The sequence below is a fragment of the Oncorhynchus masou genome, chromosome 3, assembly GCF_036934945.1.
Source record: "Oncorhynchus masou masou isolate Uvic2021 chromosome 3, UVic_Omas_1.1, whole genome shotgun sequence".
Taxonomy (NCBI): domain Eukaryota; kingdom Metazoa; phylum Chordata; class Actinopteri; order Salmoniformes; family Salmonidae; genus Oncorhynchus; species Oncorhynchus masou.
Genome location: NC_088214.1, coordinates 46,331,735 through 46,357,101, shown reverse-complemented (window position 1 = coordinate 46,357,101; position 25,367 = coordinate 46,331,735). Strand labels below are relative to the sequence as shown.

General features: G+C 41.6%; 1 protein-coding gene across 3 annotated transcripts in view; it reads left to right on the top strand.

Moving 5' to 3' along the window:
* Positions 1-25,367, top strand: part of efr3a (EFR3 homolog A (S. cerevisiae)) — a 235,686-nt gene that overhangs the window by 67,605 nt on the left and 142,714 nt on the right. For all 3 annotated transcript variants that reach the window (XM_064942642.1, XM_064942651.1, XM_064942632.1), the window contains one exon: positions 3,520-3,670. In XM_064942642.1, the coding sequence (XP_064798714.1) occupies positions 3,520-3,670 (151 nt within the window). The remainder of the gene's footprint in view (positions 1-3,519; positions 3,671-25,367) is intronic.

Sequence of the window (25,367 nt, the reverse complement as noted above, 5' to 3'; positions counted from 1 at the left end):
CCTTGCAGCATGCCTAAGGCACGTTCACGCAGATGAGCAGAGACCCTGGGCATATTTCTTTTGGTGGTTTTCAGAGTCAGTAGAAGGGCCTCTTTAGTGTCCTACGTTTTCAGAACTCTGAACTTAATACCTACCCTGTGGAAGCCTAATACCTACCCTTGATTTTTATGAATTATCTTTGAAAGACAGGGTCCTGATAAAGGGATGTTTCTTTTTTTGCTGAGTTGAGGTATACTTTTTTACTTACTACCGGTCAAATGTTTTAGTACACCTTCTCATTCAAGGGGTTTTCTTTATTTTTACTATTTTCTACATTGTAGAATAATATTGAAGACATCAAAACTATGAAATAACACATGGAATCGTGTAGTAACCAAAAACGTGTTAAACAAATCAAAATATATATTTTTTTGAGATTCTTCAAATGGCCACCCTTTGCCTTGATAACAGCTTTGCACACTCTTAGCATTCTCTCAACCAGTTGCATGACTGCATTTCAATTACCAGGTGTGCCGCCTTAAAAGTTAATATGTAGATTTTCTTTTCTTAATGCGTTTGAGCCAATCAGTTGTCTTGTGACAAGTTGGAGGTGGTATAACAGACGATATCCCTATTTGATAAAAGACAAAGTCCATCTTATTAAGCAAAGCGATATGACAGTCAATAATTTATTTTAGACATGAAGGTCAGTCAATCTGGAAAATGTCAAGGAATTTGAAAGTCGCAAAAACCATCAAGCGATATGACACTGGCTCTCATTAGGACCGCCACAGAAATGGAAGACCCAGAGTTACCTCTGCTGCAGAGGATAAGTTCATTAGTCACCCGCCTCAGAAACTGCAGGCCAATTAAATGCTTTACAGATTTCAAGTATCAGACCCATCTATACATCAGCTGTTCAGAGGAGACTGAGTGAATCAGGCCTTCATGGTTGAATTGCTGCAAAGAAACCAGTACTAAAGGACACCAATAATAAGAAGAGACTTGCTTGGGCCAAGAATCATGAGCAATGGGCATTAAACCAGTGGAAATTTGTCTTTTGGACTGGAGTTCAAATTTGGTTCCAACAGCCGTGTCTTTGTGAAATTATGATCAACTTGTGTTTTTCCCCCAGTAAAGCATGGAGGAGGAGGTGTGATGGTGTTGGGGGGCTTTGCTGATGACACTGTTTGATTTATTCAGAATTCAAGGCACACTTCACCAGAATGGCTACCACAGCATTCTGTAGCGATACACCGTTCCATCTGGTTTGCACTTTGTCCTACTATAATTTATTTTTCAACAGAACAATGACCCAACACACCTCCAGTCTGTGTAAGGGCTATTTTTTCAAGGAGTGATGGAGTGCTGCATCAGATGACCTGGCCTCCACATTCACTGAGCTCAACCCAATTGAGATGGTTTGGGGATGAGTCGGACTGCAGAGTGAAGGAATAGCAGCCAACAAGTGCTCAACATATGTGGGAACCTCTTGAAGACTGTTGGAAAAGCATTCCAGGTGAAGCTGGCTGAGAGAATTCAACAGTGTGCAAAGCAATCAAGGCAAATAGTACCAGCAAAACACTAGTCTCAACTTCAACAGTGAAGAGGCTGGCCTTCTAGGCAGAGTTCCTCTGTCCAGTGTCTGTGTTCTTTTTCCCATCTTAATTGTTTGTTTTTATTGGCTAGTTTGAGATGGCTTTTTCTTTGCAACTCTGCCTAGAAGGCCAGCATCCCAGATTCGCCTCTTCACTGTTGACATTGAGGCGGGTGTTTTGCGGGTACTATTTAATGAAGCTGCCAGTTGAGGACTAGACACTCTAATGTACTTGTCCTCTTGCTCAGTTGTGCACCGGGGCCACCCACACCTCTTTCTGTTCTGGGTAGAGCCAATTTGTGCTGTTCTGTGAAGGGAGTAAAAAAAAAGAGATTTTCTTTAAAAAACAAGGACATTTCTACGTGATGCTAAACCTTTGAACGTGTGTGTGTATATCTCTTTATATATATATATATATATATCTATCTCTATCCTAGATCCTAATTAATTCAAAATGAAGATGTATGTCTTTACACCCCAGATGTATTCCTTGGTGGAAGTACCTTTGGCAGCCAGTGAAATTTTTTTTTTATAAACTTGTGCAAATGTATTAAAGATGAAATACAGAAATATTTCATTTACATAAGTATACACTCCCCTGTTTCAATACTTTGTAGAAGCACCTTTGGCAGTGATTATAGCTGTGAAAACTTTAAGTCTCAAAGACCTTTCCACACCTAGATTGTGTAACATTTATTATTTTCAATATTTATCAATGTCAAATTGGATGTTTATCAGTGCTGGACAACCATTTTCAGGTCTTACCATAGATTTTCTAGACTAACTCGGCCACTCAGAAACATTCACTGTCTTCTTGGTAAGTAACTCAAGTGTAGATTTGTCCTTGTGTTTTAGAATATTGTCCTGCTGAACGGTCATCTCCCAGTGTCTGGTGGAAAGCAGACTGAACCAGGTTTTCCTCTAGGATTTTGCCTGTGCTTAGTTCAACTACATTTGTTTTATCATGAAAAACTCCCCAGTGCAGCCACCACTATGCTTGGAAATATGGAGGGTTGTACTCTTTAATGTGTTGTTTGGGGAGAATCCAATACACAGCACTTTTTAGTCAGGACAAAAATGTATTGCTTTGCCACATTTTTGGCAGAATTACTTTATTGCAATGTGGTAAACGGAATGCATGTTTTGGAATATTTTTATTCTGTACTGGCTTCTGTTTTTTTAAACTCTTTTAAATTAGGTTAGTATTGTGGAGTAACTACGTTGTTGTTGATCCATCCTCAGTTTCCTCCTATCACAACCATTAAACTCTAACCGTTTTAGTCACCTCGTGGTGAAATCCCAAGAAATGTGGAGTAGGTTGTCTAGATCTGCACTAAAAAAACTGTGCCATGGGTGTTTAGACTAGGCACTGTATGTTATGTTCTGCATGTAATGGCTGTGACATGAAAACTAACCCCGCTGCCTGCTTGTCATTGCCCTGCACCCTCAACACATAATACATCCAATGCCAGTCTTCGAGAATGGCTGCCTGGCTACCCAAACTCCTTGCTCCGGCCAAACGAAACGCCATGCCCACGGTTGTTAGTTTCTTCTCCGCAATGAGTCTGAATCTGAGTACTTCCCCAACTATTTCTAGAACACACACATTTTGACCATTCTGATTGGTCCCTGAAATACTGATGGGCTGGGCCAGAGATGGAACACATTTGGGTCATGCGGCATTTAGAAAATGTGTCATTGGCTTTGATTCTCTGATTGGTTCGAGATTTTCCAATCGCCGATAACTTAATTTTGTACAACACCTCTCATTTTGACGTCACCACAGACTACTTCAACGATGGCAGTCTCAGACTGAATTATGTAGCAACAAACAGCAGTGGAAGAATGCAGTTTGAGTCGTTAGGCAACCAGAATGGCTACTCTGCTACCTGAACCATTTTATATTTTATAAATATACTGAAAATAATTAACATTCTCTGCAGGTACGTAGTCATCGCCATGGAGGCTCTGGACCAGCTCCTGATGGCCTGTCACTCCCAGAGCATCAAGCCCTTTGTGGAGAGCTTCCTCCACATGGTAGCCAAGCTGCTGGAGTCCCGGGAGCCAGACCTGCAGGTCCTGGGGACCAACTCGGTAAGTAACACCCCATAGTCCTTTGTGGCTCAGCTGCTCCACCATGGCACTTGCCACGTAAGGATTGTGGGTTTGATTACTGCTGTTGACCACCCATACGGAAATGTATGCACACATGACTGGAAGTCGATTATAAAAATGCAGTGCCTTCAGAAAGTATTCACATCTTTTGACTTTTGCCACATGTTGTTACATTACAGCCGTATTCTAAAATGGATTTAAAAAAAATCCTCATCAATCTACACACAATACCCCATAATAACAAAGCAAAAGCAGTTTTTTGAAATATCACATTTACTTAAAGTATTTAGACCCTTTACTCAGGTACTTTGTTGAAACACCTTTGGCAGCGATTACAGTCTCAAGTCTTCTTGGATATGACGCTATAAGCTTTGTACACCTGTATTTGGGGAATTTCTCCCATTGAGTGTGCATTGTGTCAAGAAGCAGTGCCGCTTGGTCGGATTGTGTTTCGGAGTACGTACACCTCTCAACCTTCGCATCTCCCGTGTCCGTACGGGAGTTGCAGCGATGAGACAAGACTGTAACTACCAATTGGATACCACAAAAATGGGCTAAAGAAGCTGTGTCTTTCTGGGTAAGTCTCTAAGAGCTTTGCACACCTGGATTTGACAATATTTGCACATTATTCTCTAGGCAGCCGTTTTCAGGTCTTGCCATATATTTTCCATAACAAAGGGGTTTAATACTTATTTAACATGTCAGCTTTTCATTTTTATTAATTTGTAAAAATTCCTAAAACATAATTCCACTTTTTGGGTTATTGTTTTTAATTTTTTTAGATTTCACCTTTATTTAACCATGTAGGCCAGTTGAGAACAAGTTCTCATTTACAACTGTGACCTGGCCAAAATATTTTTTGTAATTTTTTGCAATTCGTTCCAGTCATTGGCAGCAGAGAACTTGGAAGGAAAGGCGGCCAAAGGAGGTGTTGACTTTGGGGATAACCAGTGAAATATACCGCTGGAGTGCATGCTACGGGTTGGTGTTGCTATGGTGACCAGTGAGCTGAGATAAGGCGGAGCTTTACCTAGCAAAGACTTATAGATGACCTGGAGCCCGTGGGTTTGGCGACGAATTTGTAGCGAGGACCAGCCAATGACAGCTTATTGGTTTCAGTGGTGGGTAGTTGGTGACAACAGATGGCACTGTGATAGACTGCATCTTATTTGCTGAGTAGGGTGTTGGAGGTTATTTTGTAAATTACATCGCCGAAGTCTAGGATTGGCAGGATAGTCAGTTTTACGAGGGTATGTTTGGCAGCATGTGACAGTAGGTTTGGTGTCGCCATCTTGAATGGTGAGTCATTTTATGGAAACATTTATATAGTTATAGTTTTAGAAAGATTTTGAAGAAATTGAAGTTCTTAAAAACTTTAGTACATCACTGGGGCTGAGCTCCCTGCCATCCAGGACCTGTATATCAGGCGGTGTGAAATGAAGTCCGGAAATTAATTAAAGACTCGAGCCACCCACCGCCTGCTCCCTCTGCTTCTGCACGGCAAGCGATACCGGTGCAACAAGCAGACCTGCCAACGTGCACGCTGTCGTGTCTTTACTATCATTAAATTGAAGACTTAGTTTTTATCAAAGATTCTCTGTAATTAGTATTACGTGATCGAACTGATTAACCAAGGAAAATATTCAGATTACAAAGTTATAATTTCCCAATATAACCTTTCAAATATTTTATATCTGATCAATTAGTGTTCGTATTAATGAATGATTTACTTTACCTCACGTCAGTCTCATTCCAAACGTCGTAAATTGTTGGTTATCTGCACGAACCCAGTCCTCACTATGAGTCATCCATACATCAATTGTCTTAAATCATTTATTTATTACTAACTAAGTAATTCACAGAAATGCATAAACAAACAAAGTAAATATGGTTACAAGAAATTATAGGAGAATGTGCCCTAGTGGGCTAAACCGGAATGGCGGCTTGTTAGACAAGAGGGAAGTGGGGGTCGACTAAGAAGTCACTACAGAATTAATAATTATAACAATTGAAATGCTAATCCTTTACACATGAATACTCACTCATTTGGGAACAATTGCAATCAATATATATATATTTGCGCTCAGTGTGTCGTTTTGATCTTTGTTGAAAAGTTAGTTTCTGTTGGAGAGTTTTCGTCCTCTCTCTCTCTCATGTTTAGAAATGATTGTTCAGAGCGACGTTCATTCCTTTTCTTGTAGAATGGATGTTTCAGCGGATGTTGTTCTTCGCTTTCAATGATACCGAATTCCTAGCTGCAGACTTGTAATTAATATCAAAGACTTGTTCTTATTCTGTCGGTATCGATAGTCTAAGAGTTTAACCACGTGGTATGGTTAAAAGATTCAGCAATGGTCTGCAACCTTTGTCCTCCCGTGATTGAGAGAAACATGCTTTACTGAGAATTTCTCAAAGTTGGGTTTTATTCGGAATTGCAGAAAAGGGTCCCAGGATGCCTGACTGGACTCGTGGGCGGTCCTCTGATTTTGTTTAACTCAAAAGGGAATTGGAGTTTCCTTCATTAAACAGTCCAAAATCACATGACACAATTTTACAAACAGTATCATACTCACTCATTAATCTTATACAACATTTAGATGTAAACCTCATATCTGAGGCTATTATATAAACAGCGTTATGGTAATGTAGCCGTACCGTCTCCCATGAGCTTCTCCAAGTTGTAACAAACGGACCAGTTCGTAGCTGGATTCTTCACCAATATTTTATACCTTCTCCGGAACGTAAACGTTGTTTGGACCTCAAGTTCTGTGAGGTGTAAGAAATTCCTTTGTTCTCTATGAAACTTCACTCTATCTCTATACTGTGTGGCCATGAGGAGATCCTCAGGAATTTACAACCTCCCTCTGACCACAGAGGCCTAGTTGAAGGGGGAGTCAGGGAGAGGGGGATGGGTCTTGCTGTACCCAAAGAGGGCAACGTCATGACAACACATTTTGCGTGACAGCTACGCAATTCTCTGTCCATGTACGAGATTGGAGTTAATGTTACGCTGAAATGAATAGGTCCTGATAATTATTGTTATTGTTTCTTTTTTTAAACATTTGAATAAAACATTCATCCACTGAGTAAATCTAACATCCTGATTCTCAAACTGCAACACCGACATGTACAGAGTTTGTGTCAACGGACATGAAGAATGATGCATCATTATTCGACATAGCTACCTCGCGTCTGCCCCTCTTCCTGTTTGTTGTGATGCTGAGATTCCCGACTGTCAGCTGTACATAAACACATGGACAAATCCCTTTGACTCTGTGTGTTGTGGAAAGGTAAACACTAATTGTTTCAAGCTAACTTTAGAGAACATAAGATGGACATTCAGTGGGCTCTGAAGTGCCAGCTGTTCACTCACTTTTGCTAGTGAAAGAAATTAAATGCAAATACAAAAAATAACTGGTTGCATTTGTGCGAGTGTGATATACATTTAATTCCGGGTCCCAGTAGTTGTATTTTCCACGTAACATTACAAGGATCACGCAACCTGATAGACTTTAACTGTAATTTTGATCCACGTCACAAAAAGCATTACAAAAGTATAATCAAATATAAACATCTTGTCGTTAAACAACCTCTTGGAACTACCCATCTCGGATCCGGGAGAATTGTCATCAACTACACTAATTAGCATAGCGCAACGGTCAAAATATATTACTAGAAAATATTCATATTCATGAAATCACAAGTGAAATATAGTGAAACACAGCTTAACCTTTTGTTCATCACCCTGTCATCTCAGATTTTGAAATGATTCTTTACAGCCAAAGCAAGACAAGTGTTTGTGTATAGCATTAGCATTATGTCCAGCTAGCAGCAGGAAGCTTGGTCACGAAAATCAGAAAAGCAATCAAATTAATAGTTTACCTTTGAGCTTCGGATGTTTTCACTCACGAGACTCCCAGTTAGACAGCAAATGTTCCTTTTGTTCCATAAAGATTATTTATATACCCAAAATACCTCCGTTTGTTGGCCATGTTATGTTGAGAAATCCATCGGAAATAGCGGTCACGACAACGCTGACCAAAATTCCAAATTATATCCATAATATCGACAGAAACATGGCAAATGTTTTTTATAATCAATCCACAAGGTGTTTTTCAAATATCTATTCGATTAATATATCAACTTGGACAATTGGCTTTTCAGTAGGAGCGAGAGGAAAAATGGCTACCTCTGTCTTTTACGCGAGAATCACTCTGAGAGCCCCCAGCTGGCCATTTACGCAATGTAGTCGTTTAAGCTCATTCTTCAACAAAAAGGCATGAAACTACGTCAAAATGCTGTAGACACCTTAGTGAATACGTAGAAAAAGGAATCTGTTTGATATCCCTTTCAATGGCCAGTAGGGGTGCATAGGAACACAACTGTTTCAAAACATGAGTCACTTCCTGATTGGATTTTTCTTAGGCTTTTGCCTGCAATATCAGTTCTGTTATACTCAGACAATATTTTTACAGTTTTGGAAACTTTAGAGTGTTGTCTATCCTAAGCTGTCAATTATATGCATATTCTAGCATCTGGTCCTGAGAAATAGGCTGTTTACTTTGGGCACGTTATTTTTCCAAAAAGGAAAATAGTGCCCCCTAGCTTCAAGAAAACGAATTCGGGAGTTTAGAAGACTGTGCGATGAAGAATGAATGACTGTCTGGTATCAGCTATAGAGGCAATACTTCTAAAATGCCTTTGGACTAGATTTGAGATTTGATCAATTTCGAAAATCTGAAATTATTTATGCACTGCAAAGAAATACAGTAGGGCAGAGTCTGGTCAACATGCGCACAGATCAGACCTGGAGAGAAATTGGCACAATGAAAGGGGGAGCGGGCAGCCTGGTCTACTCCCACCTTTCGTCTGTGATGTTGGTGATATTGTTCATATTCCACAGTAATGAAGACTGTGAACCAATATTTAGTCTCGTTGCCAAGAACAAAACCCAGTACAGAGCCTCCCTCAGTACAGACATGCTGAGTGACCTCGTTACCAGGAAGGTTTCAATGATTGCCAGAGGAACTGTTTGCCCTGCTGCGTAAGGCTAAATCTGTTAGCTACCAGGCAAATCTGTCTAGGAAATTATTTCCTGAACGTTTGAAGGTCTCCAGAAGATTTGTGCTCACCCACTGTTTCCTATCATAGCTTTTTCATTTTTTATTATGGATAATATGTTGATTTGATACTGATGCTCTGCTTCAAACATTTGTTCTTCTCATATCAGAGTTTTAAAAAATAAGACATTTGTACCTTTTAAATGTACCTACATTTAAAAAAACTCTAAGTATAAAAGCCCTTTGTGTGTTCTTTCTAATTACATCTTGTTAATGACATTTACCATATGTGTAAATGGAATGCTATAGCAAGTCTGTTGTGTCCTGTACAAAGTAGATGTCCTAAGTGATTTTTTTTCCAACAATTGTTTACAGACATTATTTCACTTGTAATTCACTTGTAATATCACCAGTGGGTCAGAAGTGTACATACACTAAGTTGACTGTGCCTTTAAACAGCTTGGAAAATTCCAGAAAATAATGTTAAGGCTTTAGAAGCTTCTGATAGGCTAATCGACATAATTTGAGTCAATTGGAGGTGTACCTGTGGATGTACTTCAAGGCCTACCTTCAAACTCAGTGCCCTTTGCTTGACTTCATGGGAAAATCAAAAAGAAATCAGCCAATTTCCAAATGTCTGAAGGTACCACATTCATCTGTACAAACAATAGTACCTAAATATAAACACCATGGGACCACGCAGCCGTCATACTGCTCAGGAAGGAGACGCATCCTGTCTCCTAGAGATGAACGTGCAAAAAGTGCAAATCAATCCCAGAACAGCAAAGGACCTTGCAAACGGGTACAAAAGTATCTATATCCCCAGTAAAACGAGTCCTATATCGACATAACCTGAAACGCCGCTTAGCAAGGAAGAAGCCACTGCTCCAAAACCGCAATAAAAAAAGCCAGACTACGGTTTGCAACTGCACATGTGGACAAAGATTATACTTTTGAAGAATTGTCCTCTGGTCTGATGAAACAAAAATGAACTGTTTGGCCATAATGACCATCGAAGACTTACGAAGAACACCATCCCAACCGTGAAGCACGGGGGTGGCAGCATCATGTTATGGGGGTGATTTACTGCAGGAGGGACTGGTGCACTTCACAAAATAGAAGGCATCATGAAAAAGGACATTTATGTGGATATATTGAAGCAGCTTCTCAAGAAATAAGTCAGGAAGTTAGATTGGTCGCAAATGGGTCTTCCAAATGGACAATGTCCCCAAGCATACTTCCAAAGTTGTGGCAAAATGGCTTAAGGACCACAAAGTCAAGGTATTTTAGTGGCCACCACAAATCCCTGATGCCCTGCTGCGTAAGGCTAAATCTGCTAGCTACCAGGCAAATCTGACCTCAATCCTATAGAAAATGTGTTGGCAGACCTGAAAAAGTGTGTGCGAGCAAGGAGGCCTACAAACCTGACTCAGTTACACCAGCTCAGTCAGGAGGAATGGGCCAAAATTCACCCAACTTAGTGTGGGAAGCTTTTTTTGGCCCTCCAATAATCGGTGTCTGCGTTAAATAATCTGTTGACCTCTGTGTGTGTGTGTGTGTGTGTGAGAGAGAGAACATGTGCACAGATGGAGAAAGTAACAGTCAATTGGTGATGAATGAGCTGTCTTACCGTAGAAGGCTTGGCTGGCTGTGTGTTGTAAATTGGGTCAAATGTTTGGCTGGATAGAACTTGAATAATTATTTTATTATTTTATATTATCATCCTCTCTTCTGTAGTTTGTCCTTCAAAATAAGAAGCTGTGATTTAGAATGTGTCTCCTTGAGAATAGACTAAGTTCAGTTCTGTCTTTTTGAAAGGAGACAATTTAGGACATGAAACACCAGTGTAGAGTTTTTTTTCTCAGTATCAAGTCATCACCATATTGTCCTCACAGGAGTCCTCAGAATTGAACAATTACAGCTTAAAATGATTTTTTTTTAAATGAGGGCTGAAATCAGGGAATAAATGCATCACAGAAAGAGGGAAGAAGATAAGACTTGAGAGGAAAGCGTGAAGAAGTGATACAGCTCAAAGCAGAAATACTTTTTCTGCAATGTCACACTGTTCCCAAGCAAGGACATCTCAAAACGGGGGACTGTTGCACTTACCATCCACAAACTGACACAATATACTGTTTTTAACAGGGGTGGTGGAGAGGAGAGGTCACATTTATTTCTGTTTTACACGGATGCACTGTATACAGTTTTACAAAAAATTGTTTGCTCAAATTCCCCCACGCTCGAGACAATGTGTTTTTGTCCAATTTTATGTTTATTTGGTCATTTTTGGTCAGGGTTGCGCTAAATGTGTATTTGCTAATCAGCGTGGACCGAAGGTTGTGGCTATGTTTCACTCTTAAGCATTCTAAAGATGACTGAGAAGTTGCTGTTTTTTTTTTCTTGGCACTGCCGCCTGTTCATTTGAGCCTGGAAACCGAGCCGGTTGTTTAGATGTGAAAGCCGATGAATTACTTATGTGTGGTATAGAGGCTGACTGAGGAGAGGGAGGAAGGAGGGTGTGGGTGGTAGGTTAGAGACTGCCTTTATGTGTGAGCCATGTTCATGGCATGTTCCCTTATGGCACAGGCTAAAACACCGAACTGGTCTCTTTTTAATTTGGTTGTGTACTTCTCATGGTTTCCCCCCCCATTTTAGCCAGTTAGAAAATTAGCTAAGCATCCATGTTTTTGTTCGCTCAGACTCGGTTTATGTTTCATTTGAAAAATATAGGCACCTCAGAGATTACGAAATGTGAAAGTTGTATATGTATGTAGGTGTTTGTATTGTATGGTAGAATATATACATATGTCATGTATCTGAATGTTTGGTGTATGTTCGGTATATTTGTATTATGTTATTTAACGACATAACACATGAAACTGTTGAAGAAGGCAATGTGAAAACTCACTACAATTTTCCAAAAAGTGACAGTTGAAAAGGATCTATATCCTCCCTGTTAGTTTCGATAGATGAGCCACAGTCGACTTGTTACACAGACACATGTAGTCATTGAGTCAGTCACACAAGCGATCTTGGACATGCTATATTCATAACCACAGGGCAGTCATCCACACCGCGTGTCTTATGGATACAACAAAGTTACGATGGAGTGACCCGGGGTACCTGTGTTTGCCCTCGTTCACACTTTCCTCCCATCTTTGGCTGATTAGGCTGCTACTAATAGCCCTTCTTCAATTTTCAGTGTCTTTCACTTCCTGGCCCAAGTTTCCAAACTGAGGAATGGAGATATCAAATGTTATTGGTCACATACACATGGTTAGCAGATGTTAATGTGAGTGTAGTGAAATGCTTGTGCTTCTAGTTCTGACTATGCAGTAATATCTAACAAGTAATCTAACAATTTCACAACAACTACCTTATACACACACGTGTAAAGGAATGAATAAAAATGATAGTGGGGTGAACAGGAAGTGGCTCAGGTGGTTGTTGTCCTTGATGATCTTTTTGGCCTTCCTGTGACATCGGGTGGTGTAGGTGTCCTGGAGGGCAGGTAGTTTGCCCCCGGCGATGCATTGTGCAGACCGCACTACCCTCTGGAGAGCCTTGCGGTTGTGGATGGAGCAGTTGTCATGCCAGGCGGTGATACGGCACGACAGGATGCTCTCGATTGTGCATCTGTAAAAGTTTCAGTGTTTTCGGTGACGAGCCAAATTTCTTCAGCCTCCTGAGGTTGTGGAGGCGCTGTTGCGCCTTCTTCACCATGCTGTCTGTGTGGGTGGACAGTTTCAGTTTGTCCGTGATGTGTACACCGAGGATCATATCTTCCACCTTCTCCACTATTGTCCCCTCTGTGGATAGGGGGCTGCTCCCTCTGCTGTTTCCTGAAGTCCACGATCATCTCCTTTGTTTTGTTGACGTTGAGTGTGAGGTTATTTTCCTGACATTACACTATGAGGGCCCTCACCTCCTCCCTGTAGGCCGTCTCGTTGCTGTTGGTGATCAAGCATACCACTGTATTGTCGTCTGCGAACTTGATGATTGAGTTGGAGGCATGCATGGCCACGCAGTCATGGGTGAACAGGGGGTACAGGAGAGGTTTGAGAATGCACCCTTGTGTGGCCCCAGTGTTGAGGATCAGTAGGGTGGAGATGTTGTTTCTGACCCTCACCAACTGGGGGCAGGCCCGTCAGGAAGTCCAGGATCCAGTTGCACAGGGCGTAGTCGAGACCAAGGGTCTCGAGCTTAATGAAGAGTTTGGAGGGTACTATGGTGTTAATTGCTGAGCTGTAGTCGATGAACAGCATTCTTACATAGGTATTCCTCTTGTCCAGACGGGTTAGGGCAGTGTGATTGCGTCATCTGTGGACCTATTGGGGCGGTAAGCAAATTGGAGTGGGTCTAGGGTGTCAGGTAGGGTGGAGGTGATATGATCCTTGACTAGTCTCTCAAAGCACTTCATGGTGATGGAAGTGAGTTCAACAGGGCAATAGTTGTTTAGCTCAGTTACCTTAGCTTTCTTGGGAACAGCAGACTGAATAGGGATTGATTGCATATGTCCGTAAACACACCAGCCAGCTGGTCTTCGCATGCTCTGAGAACACGACTAGGGATGCTGTCTGGGCCATCAGCCTTGCGAGGGTTAACACGTTTAAATGTTTTACTCACGTTGGCCGCGATGAAGGAGAGCTGCAGGTTTTGGTAGCGGGCCGTGGCACTGTATTGTCCTCAAAGTGAGCAAAGAAGTTGTTTAATTTGTCTGGGAGCAAGACGTCGGTTTCTAAGACGGGGCTGGTTTTCTTTTTATATTCCGTGATTGACTGTAGACCCTGCCACATACGTCTCGTGTCTGAGACGTTGAATTGCAACTACTTTGTCTCTATACTGACGCTTAGCTTGTTGGATTACCTTGCGGAGGGAATAGCTACACTGTATGTATTCTGTCTTTTTTGCAGTCGCCTTGCTGTGATTAAATGCAGTGGTTCACGCTTTCAGTTATGCGTGAATGCTGCCATCAATCCACAGATTCTGGTGGGGAAGGTTTTAATAGTCACCGTGGGTACATCACCACCAATGCACTTGCTAATAAACTCACTTACAATGAGCCTATACGTCAATGTCGTTGTCTGAGGCTATCCGGAACATATCCCAGTCCACGTCATCGAAGTAATCTTGAACCGTGGAATCCGATTGGTCAGACTAGCGTTGAACAGACCTGAGCACGGGCGTTTCCTGTTTAAGTTTCTGTGTGTAGGCTAGGAGCAACAAAATGGCGTTATGTTCAGATTTGCTGAAAAGAGGGCGAGGGAGGGCTTTGTATGCGTTGCGGAAGTTAGAGTAGCAATGATCCAGAATGCTGCCAGCCCGGGTTGCGTGTTCGATATTGTGATAGATTTTAGGGAGCCTTGTTTTCAGATTAGCTTTGTTAAAATTCCCAGCTACAATAAATGCAGCCTCAGGATTTATGGTTTCCAGTTTACATATAGTCCAATGAAGTCCTTTCAGTGCCGTCGGGGTGTCTGCTTGGGGGGGATATACAAGGCTGTGATTGTAGATAATGCGGTCGGCATTTGATTGTAAGGAATTCTAGGTCTGGTGAACAAAAGTACTTGAGTTCCTGTATGTTGTTATGAACACACCATGACTCGTTAATCATAAGGCAAACACCCCCGCCCTTCTTCTTACCAGAGAGATGTTTGTTTGTCGGCTCGTTGCGTGAAGAAACCGGGTGGCTGTACCGACTGATAACGTATCCCGAGTGAGCAATGTTTCCGTGAAACAGAGAATGTTACAATCTCTGCTGTCTCTCTGGAAGTCAACCTTTGCTCGAATTTCATCTACCTTGTTGTCAAGAGACTGGACATTGGCTCGTAGTATACTCGGGATCGGTGAGCGATGTGCCCGTCTACGGAGCCTGACCAGAAGACCGCTCCGTCCACCCCTTCTTTCGGCGCCGTTGTTTTGGGTCGCCTACTGGGATCTGATCCATTGTCCTGAGTGGTGGTCCAAACAAAGGATCCACTTCTGGAAAGTCGTATTCCTGGTCAAGATGTTGGTAAGTTGACGTTGCTCTTATATCCAACAGTTCTTCCCGGCTGTGTGTAATAAGACTTCAGATTTCCTGGGGCAACAATGTAAGACATAATAAACAAAAAAACTAAATACGGCATAGTTTCATACGAACGCGAAGCGAGGCGACCATCTCATAAGGAATGGAGACTTGGTTTCCAAACTGAGGAATGTAGACTTGGTTTCCAAACTGAGGAATGGAGACTTGGTTTCCAAACTGAGGAATGGAGACTTGGTTTCCAAACTGAGGAATGGAGACTTGGTTTATTTGAAGTGCATCTTACAAAGGCTTCATATATCCTTCATATAGGCTTCATAAGCACTACATAGATGCTTCGCAAATCATCTATAACCGTATATCATGCTCTAAAGAGATTCATGTGGCATAACTGTGTGACATAACCATACATTAATTTGGTCACATTCGTTAATCCTTTTTACCTTTTATAAATACAGTTTTTTTCTCATTTAGATAACATGTCTTTTCCAAAAGAGACCTTGTCCAATAGCAGCAGAGGGAACAACGTTTCAGACAAAACAATTTACATACACTAACTCAACATTAAACAAAACGACACACACATACAGTACAAAAAAACACATTTAAAATTAAAACACAAACGTCTTGACTAACAATAGCTGGCCTAAAAACAATTACACTCTTCTATGATATATACATCGATCAAGTTTTTAAACTCCACCAACGAAACTAGATCATCAAATTTTATAATGTTCAGGAGAGAATTCCAGGACCACGGGGCTAAGTAACTAAAACTATTTCTACCATGACCTGTTCTAATTTTTGGTACTGTTAGAAGCAAATCAGAATGGGACCGTAATTTATATTTATTTACTGACCTGACTAAAAAAGAACAGAGATAAAATGGCATTTTACCCAATATGGCCTTATAAATCAGTGTATACCAGTGTTTAAGCCTACGCAAGGTCAATGATGACCAGCCAACAGCGCTGTAGAGATCACAATGATATGTTAGAAGTTTCTGATTTGTACTGAACCTGAGGGCTGCATGGTACACTGAATCAAGTGCTCTCATGGTAATGGCTGAGGCCTGCATATATATATATATATATATATATATATCACACACACACACACACACACACACACACACACACACACACACACACACACACACACACACACAGTGGAGCAAAAAACTATTTAGTCAGCCACCAATTGTGCAAGTTCTCCCCCTTAAGATGAGGGGCCTATAATTTTCATCATAGGTACACTTCAACTATGACTGACAACATGAGAAAAGAAATCCAGAAAATCACATTGTAGGATTTTTAATGAATTTATTTGCAAATTATGGTGGAAAATAAGTATTTGGTCACCTACAAACAAGCAAGATTTCTGGCTTACATACACACACACACACACACACACACACACACACACACACACACACACACACACACACACACACACACACACACACACACACAGTGGGGAGAACAAGTATTTGATACACTGCCGATTTTGCAGGTTTTCCTACTTACAAAGCATGTAGAGGTCTGTCATTTTTATCATAGGTACACTTCAACTGTGAGAGACTGAATCTACAAAAATCCAGAAAATCACATTGTATGATTTTTAAGTAATTAATCTGCATTTTATTGCATGATGTAAGTATTTGATACATCAGAAAAGCAGAACTTAATATTTGGTACAGAAACCTTTGTTTGCAATTACAGAGAAGATATGTTTCCTGTAGTTCTTGACCAGGTTTGCACACGCTGCAGCAGGGATTTTGGCCCACTCCTCTATACAGACCTTCTCCAGATTCTTCAGGTTTCGGGGCTGTCGCTGGGCAATACGGACTTTCAGCTCCCTCCAAAGATTTTCTATTGGGTTCAGGTCTGGAGACTGGCTAGGCCACTCCAGGACCTTGAGATGCTTCTTACGGAGCCACTCCTTAGTTACCCTGGCTGTGTGTTTCGTGTCGTTGTCATGCTGGAAGACCCAGCCACAACCACAATCTTCTATGCTCTTACTGAGGGAAGGAGGTTGTTGGCCAAGATCTCACAATACATGGCTCCATCCATCCTCCCCTCAATACGGTGCAGTCGTCCTGTCCCCTTTGCAGAAAAGCATCCCTGAAGAATGATGTTTCCACCTCCATGCTTCACGGTTGGGATGGTGTTCTTGGGGTTGTACTCATCCTTCTTCCTCCAAACACGGCGAGTGGAGTTTAGACCAAAAAGTTCTATTTGTGTCTCATCAGACCACATGACCTTCTCCCATTCCTTCTCTGGGTCATCCAGATGGTCATTGGCAAACTTCAGATGGGTGTGGACATGCACTGGCTTGAGCAGGAGGACCTTGCGTGCGCTGCAGGATTTTAATCCATGACGGCGTAGTGTGTTACTAATGGTTTTCTTTGAGACTGTGGTCCCAGCTCTCTTCAGGTCATTGACCAGGTCCTGCCGTGTAGTTCTGGGCTGATCCCTCACCTTCCTCATGATCATTGATGCCCCATGAGGTGAGATCTTGCATGGAGCCTCAGACCGAGGGTGATTGACCGTCAGCAGTTCGACACATACAACGACACAGAGTTACACATGGAGTAAAACAAACATACAGTATAAACCCGTTTATATACAATGTGAGCAAATGAGGTGAGATAAGGGCAAAAAAAGGCCATGGTGGCAAAGTAAATATAATATAGCAAGTAAAACACTGGAATGGTAGATTTGCAGTGGAAGAAAGTGCAAAGTAGAAATAGAAATAATGGGGAGCAAAATAAATAAATTAAATAAATACAGTAGGGAAAGGTAGTTATTTGGGCTAAATTATAGGTGGGCTATGTACAGGTGCAGTAATCTGTGAGCTGCTCTGACAGTTGGTGCTTAAAGCTAGTGAGGGAGATGAGTGTTTCCAGTTTCATAGATTTTTGTAGTTCGTTCCAGTCATTGGCAGCAGAGAACTGGAAGGAGAGGCGGCCAAAGAAATAATTGGTTTTGGGGGTGACTAGAGAGATCTACCTGCTGGAGCATGTGCTACAGGTGGGAGATACTATGGTGACCAGCGATCTGAGATAAGGGGGGACTTTACCTAGGAGGGTCTTGTAGATGACATGGAGCCAGTGGGATTGGCGACGAGTATGAAGCGAGGGCCAGCCAACGAGAGCGTACAGGTCACAATGGTGGGTAGTAGATGAGGCTTTGGTGACAAAACGGATTGCACTGTGATAGACAGCATCCAATTGGTTGAGTAGGGTATTGGAGGCTATTTTGTAAATGACATTGCCGAAGTCGAGGATTGGTAGGATGGTCAGTTTTACAAGGGTATGTTTGGCAGCATGATTGAAGGATGCTTTGTTGCGAAATAGGAAGCCAATTCTAGATTTAACTTTGGATTGGAGATGTTTGATGTGGGTCTGGAAGGAGAGTTTACAGTCTAACCAGACACCTAGGTATGTGTAGTTGTCCACGTATTCTAAGTCAGAGCCGTCTAGTGATGTTGGACAGGCGGACAGGTGCAGGCAGCGATCGGTTGAAGAGCATGCATTTAGTTTTACTTGTATTTAAGCGCAATTGGAGGCCATGGAAGGAGTTTTTTTATGGCATTGAAGCTTGCCTGGAGGGTTGTTAACACAGTGTCCAAAGAAGGGCCAGAAGTATACAGAATGGTGTCGTCTGCGTAGAGGTGGATCAGAGACAGAGTCGAAAGCCTTGGCCAGATCAATGAATACGGCTGCACAGTAATGTTTCTTATCGATGGTGGTTAAGTTATCGTTTAGGACCTTCAGCGTGGCTGAGGTGCACCCATGACCAGCTCTGAAACCAGATTGCATAGCAGAGAAGGTATGGTGAGATTCAAAATGGTCAGTAATCTGTTTGTTGACTTGGCTTTCGAAGACCTTAGAAAGGCAGGGTAGGATCGATATAGGTCTGTAGCAGTTTGGGTCAAGAGTGTCCCCCCCCTTTGAAGAGGGGGATGACCGCAGCTGCTTTCCAATCTTTGGGAATCTCAGACGACACGAAAGAGAGGTTGAACAGGCTAGTAATAGGGGTGGCAACAATTTTGGCAGATCATTTTAGAAAGAAAGGGTCCAGATTGTCTCGCCCTCTGATTTGTAGGGGTCCAGATTTTGCAGCTCTTTCAGAACATCAACTGACTGGATTTGGGAAAAGGAGAATGGGGAAGGCTTGGGTGAGTTGCTGTGGGGGGTGCAGTGCTGTTGACCGGGGTAGGAGTAGCCAGGTGGAAAGTATGGCCAGCCGTAGAAAAATGCTTATTGAAATTCTCAATTATGGTGGATTTATCAGTGGTGACAGTGTTTCTTATCTTCAGTGCAGTGGGCAGCTGGGAGGAGGTGTTCTTATTCTCCATGGACTTTACAGTGTCCCAGAACTTTTTTGAGTTAGTGTTGCAGGAAGCAAATTTCTGCTTGAAAAAGCTTGCCTTGGTTTTTCTAACTGCCTGTGTATAATGGTTTCTAGCTTCCCTTCTAGCTTCTAAATGGTTGGTAGGTGATCAAATACTTATGTCATGCAATAAAATGCAAATTATTTACTTAAAAATCAAACGATGTGACTTTCTGGATTTTTGTTTTAGATTCCGTCTCTCACAGTTGAAGTGTACCTATGATAAACAATTACAGACCTCTACATGGTTTGTAAGTAGGAAAACCCGCAAAATCGGCAGTGTATCAAATACTTGTTCTCCCCACTGTATAAATTGACAGTAATGTACATCGTACCAGCTCCTTCCTGGCCTCTAAAGAAAAACCAGCCTTATGCCGGTAATAAAATCATATTCTCAGTTCTGTACATGCACAGTGAAGCTCAGCTTCTCATCAACACACACACCCAAATATTTGTACACTTAAACTTGCTCTATAGTATGTCCAGCCAATGTAGCAATGACATGATTTGTAACATGTCTGGCATTTGAAAATACCACGCATTTTGTTTTACCTGAATTTAGAATTGGCTTTAAATCATACAGATTCTGTTATGATGTTAAATGCTCTTTGGGCATTTTCAAAAGCTAAAGATAAATTACTACTACTTGAATAAAGAACAGTATCATCTGCATAAAAATGAACATCCTCTGTTTCAAAAAGATCCCCAATGTTGTTGATATACAAAATGAACAACAGTGGGCCCAAAATAGAACCTTGCGGAACACTTGAGCACACCTCTATGGACTGCACGATTTGATAGGTAATTTATTAACCAATCTAGAGCATGACCAGTAATTCCACAACATTTCAACCTTTGCACTAACACAGCATGGTCCACGGTGTCAAAAGCCTTCGACAAATCAATAAAAACAGACACACAGTGTAACTTCTTATTAAGCGCACAGTGGATGTCATTTAAACCATTCAATGTTTATAGAGCATGAGAGCAGTTATTTTTGCTGAGGTGTTTTCGTACATGCATTTTCATGCTCCATAAATTCTCTTGCCAAAAAAATAGCACAAAATACACCGAATATTTTAAATGAATTTGAGGAGAAGTTCACAAAGCAATACTGCTCCATTGCTCTCTGTGTGTTTGGCTGTGATTTGCAATCTCTTTAGTCCTTGTTTGCTTATGTAGTTCCACATGGTTGTTCCACTTCCAGGGCAAGCCATTGAAGGACCAAGCTCTTGTTTTCTGACCGAGCATGGTCAACAGAGTCCCACTTCATAAGAGGAACAGGAGAGTCTTTGTTTGAGGGAGAGGGCCGAGAAAGCAACATTAGAAAGCAATGAAGTGGATGCTTCTGACTCAATAAAGTAAAATAAACGTACGTCCTTATCCTAGCTTGAAGCACTAGATGACTGCCATGTCGAGTGGAAAGTGGACACTGCCTAGCCAGGCTACAGTCAGGCTCAGACCCTATTGCTTCCCCCACTTTCCTTACAGATCAAGGAAATTGGATACAAGGAAGGAAACTGATTTGAGTTTTGGGGCATGGCCAAAGATTGAGATTCTCCAACATTCTCCTAAATTGTGCACTTGCACACATCCTGTCATGTATTTAAAAGCATTTGGATTGTTGAAATCATTGGCTAGAGGGAGTTTCCACCAATGTTGAATCCATGATGACACTTTGGGAAAATGGTCGAAATCAGGATGCAGCCTTAGTGGGTGTGGCAGGTAGCCTAATGGTAAGAGCATTGGGCCAGTAACCGAAAGGTTGCTAGATTGATTCCCCGAGCTGACAAGGTCCAAATCTGTTGTTCTGACCCTGAACAAGGCAGTGAACCCACTGTTTCTAGGCCGTCATGGTAAGTAAGAATTTGTTCTTAACGGACTTGCATAGTTAAATAAAAATTGGGTTTCCTATGAACGTGATAATTTGGATAGCCACGTTAGCTTCGCCCTTATGTGGGTGCTAGCAAGCAGGCTAGGTAGTGCTTGGTATCAACAGCCTATCCAGAGGGGTGGAAGCTATAGTTAGCTTCAACTGTTCAATATCACTGAATATTTGCATAAAGTTCAGCTTTCCCCGACTTTGGTCCCATCCTGTTCACGCTTCCTCGCCCATGCTCGCATTGCACAACAGTCCCCCCTGCCAACCTTGCTTTCCTCCATTGAAAATGAATGACTTTCGAGGTTTCATTGACCCCTGTCTTCTTCTATGGTAACCCACTGTTAGATTTATCTTGAATAATTGTGACAGGAAGAGTGGGAGCTGTGACCTTAGTTCACCACCACTGTCCACCGCCTACTTCAGAAATTACACCTACACTTCTACAAGTCTGAAAAGTAACTTATTTTCCTTACACCTGGCAAAGTCCCATATCAAATTTTTAATTTACTTTTCTGTTCATGTAGAAAAAGCTTGTATTTGTTTTAATTGTTCAGATCTTCTTTTGAATGGAAAATCCTTCATTGCAGACGTCACAGAAGTGTTTCCTCTAGTTTATTTCCCTGGCCGGGAACAAAGACGATATGCATGGTGTGACTGCATGGAGACTACCTAGAAAAAAAAAAAATCTCAGGTTGCAACTACAGATTAAAATCACTTTATTCATCAATGTAAAAAATGTCCAACCGAACTTTGACTTAGTTTGTACCCCAACCCCTCCGAAAGAGACACACATAAACAGGTTGGACCAGGTCTGCCTCACTGGGCGCCCGTGGACAATTGTTGTTGTGGAGGTTAAGTGCTTTGCTAAAGGGCACAACGGTAGGCAATGGCATTTTAAAGATTTGATACCAGCAACCCTCCTGTTATCAGCTCACTTCCCGACAGATTATTTCTGTCAGACCCGTGATTCAAACGGTTAAAGTCTCTACCCCCCTGGTTTAATCACTGTCTCCATCTGAAAAAAAATTAATATATTGAAGATAAGTTGAACTCCACTCTCCTTTAAAACAGAAAAGAAGAAAAGCGACAACCTGGAACGTGTCCAGTGAAATCACAGCTGTTGACCTCTGACTCGATGCCTCTGAACTGTGACTGCCTGGTGTTCTAAATAAGATAAGATCACTTTATTGGTCCAACCAAAGTATGACTTCCACTTTGAACCCAACCCCTCCGAAAGAAACACATACATATATAAAGGTTTTGGAGAGATGCTACACTGGATGCCCTGGGAGCTGTTGTTGTGGGGAGGTTAAGTGCCTTGCTCAAGGGCACAACTGCAGGAAATGGCATCTAGGATTTGAAACCAACTTTCCCACAGATTCTTCCCGTCTAACCCGGGATTCGAACTGGCAACCCTCCGGTTGCTGACTCACCTCTCTAACCGCTAAACCTCCCTGGATAAATGGATTATCTACACTAGTTATGTAATAATCTTACTGGGTGTATGAGTAAATCAAGGCTGTTTAAAACGGGGAGTTATTTTTAATGGTTATGTTTTCTTCAAATGTTTTTTTCTTCTTCATTAGAATTTTGCCAAACAGACTCTAGCCAAAGAAATTGATCTGTGCCATTTTGTATATGCGACCGACCGGCTCAAATCGGTCTTATGTTGCAAATATATCTTTTTTTACATTGGATAAAAGAGGAACTGCAAAATAGTATATCATACACTGCATTTGAGGAACAATGGGAAAGTAATTCTGCTTTGAAAGTTTATAAACTTGTAACCCCACTTTTGAGAAAATGGCCTTTGAATATTTTGGTACCTACTTCATAGCTCTGCTCTTTCTACACCTATTCAGCATTGTTCACACCCTCTTAATCCTTAGCCCCACCCATCTCTTTAAGGATTCACATGTGAGGTCATGTACTAAACAGTGAGTAGTGTAGTAAAGATTAAGACTAAAAGTGGTAGTAGCCTACAATAAGGAACCATTCCAGGTAAACAGAAACTGTACAAACAAAAACACGTTATAAATATTATATGATGCTTACCCAGACACACTAAATAGATGGGTCCCGTGAAAGAAATGCTATAACCACGTCTTGCTAAGTGGATGGGTCTCTACAGAGGGTGTAAACGGTGCAATCAAATGGGTACTTGCTCATTAGCAATATAATACAATAATATAATACAAGAATATCAATGATATATGAGGTAGTTATATGCTATCAATCAGGGGTAAAGTGGCTGAGCAGCAGGATAACATGTCTTTATTGTAGCAGCAACGTATGGCGTGTGTGTTAGGAGAGAGTCATTTGAATAGAGGCACTGCAGATAGTGCTGTTGACTGGTCTGTCCAAACCACATACGAACAAGGGAATCTATATTCGGAGAGCCTGTTTCTGTCCTGCCCTTGACTTTGGTGCAGGGCATGTGATGATGTCCTGATCTTCTCAAAAACATACGTTTGTCTAGCCGTGTCCAGTCCAGGTCTTGCTTGTACAGGCAGGCCATCTATGGGAGGAAGCATGTCAGCGTCCCGACTGAGTCTGAACGCTCCTTGGCGACAACACATCGAAGCTGTGAAACAGGAAATAACAAACAAATGTAGAAGACATTACAGCCTTGCACAACATCAATTCACCTCCCATGTCCAAATAAGAATAATAACCTCATACAATGCAATGAAAATGATATTCACCTGAAATGCTGGTACTGTTTGAACTGTGGCAGCGGCCTGAAGTTCGGAGTCAGGTGTTGTTGCCAGCCATAGCTTTCCACCAGCACTGTACCATCCTCAAGTCCGACCAGCTGTGGGATGTTGACCCCTGTCACAGTGCTATCATACACAACACCAGCAATCTCAGACAAAGCGTTCACTCTGGTCATTCTGCTCACTCTGGTCAACTCCGTAGTTGGTGAAGAAATTGTGCATTTAGTTGATGACTGCACTGCTGCCTTTGCTGGATGACATGCCTTCATCAATCAAGTAGTTGACTTGTTGTGGGTTTCCTTCACAGCAGACACCAAACAAGCCACACTTGCGAGGGGTTAAAAAGAAGATGGGGTCTGGCTGCATAGGGTCAGAAGGATAGTGCACCTGCCAACAACACAATAATATTAAGATAAGTTAATGAAAAGAAAATGTAACGTAAAACATATCATTTAAGTTTCACTTACCTATAATGTGCAGAGCAGCAGAACTGCATACAGAAACATCATCTTGTAAACTTGAAGAACACAGTCCGACAACACGTACCTCTGGAAAATACAGAAATAATGTGAGATCAATAAAAGTGGTGCCAATCGTGTTGGAGGTCAATTAAATAATCAAAATGTGTTGTTTGTGCTTTACATACCAAGTGTTGTCATTGATTCCTTGTAAGGACGCCTCACTGCTGCTTTTATCACATGAGATGGCAGCAGCTTTCCACCAAAATGTTTGTGTCCTGGGTGGTGTCCTGGTAACACTATTGCATTATCTGCTGCGCAGTTATTGATGAAGTTCACCACAGTCCTCATGCTTCAGGTGTAATCTGTGCTTGGGCCAGCTCTCTTTCTGATGGGAGGCATTATACCATTCTCCTTGTATGACTGGTGAGGATATACAGGTGTGTTCTACGGGTCTTTTTGATGGGAGGCATTAGACCATTCTCCTTGTACTACTGGTGGAGGAGAGTCAGGCTTGTTCTACTGATGCTGAAAGACAACTTCCAGATACAAACATTTTGGCATTATTATACAATGATAAACGTAATCATCGTCAGACACAGCTGGCTAACTTGAATAGTCACGTAATCATCTGGCGAAATGGAATCTTTTGTTTAGACATGTTGCTAGAGTACTAGCAATACAAACCTAATGTTAGATAAAGTTAACCAAATAGGTTCAATGTTAGCTAGCTAACATTAGGCTATAACTAGCAATGCGAAATGGAATTATGAGAACATTCCTACACACTGATCATAAACATAATGTTAGCTAGCGAGCCAGCCATCTAATGTCAGCTAGCTAGCGAACAGTATGCTTTAACCTCTTGGAACTCCCCATCCGGGATCGTGACTAAAGCCTCAGGCTCATTAGCATAACGCAACGTTAACGATTTCTGAAAATCGCAAATAAAATGAAAATAATGCGTCTGCTCTCAAGCTTAGCCTTTTCTTAACAACACTGTCATCTCAGATTTTCAAAATATGCTTTTGAACCATAGAAATTGACTAATTTGTGTAAGAGTATGCAAAGCTAGCATAGCATTTTGAGTAGCATTTAGCACGCAACATTTTCACAAAAACCAGATAACCAAATAAA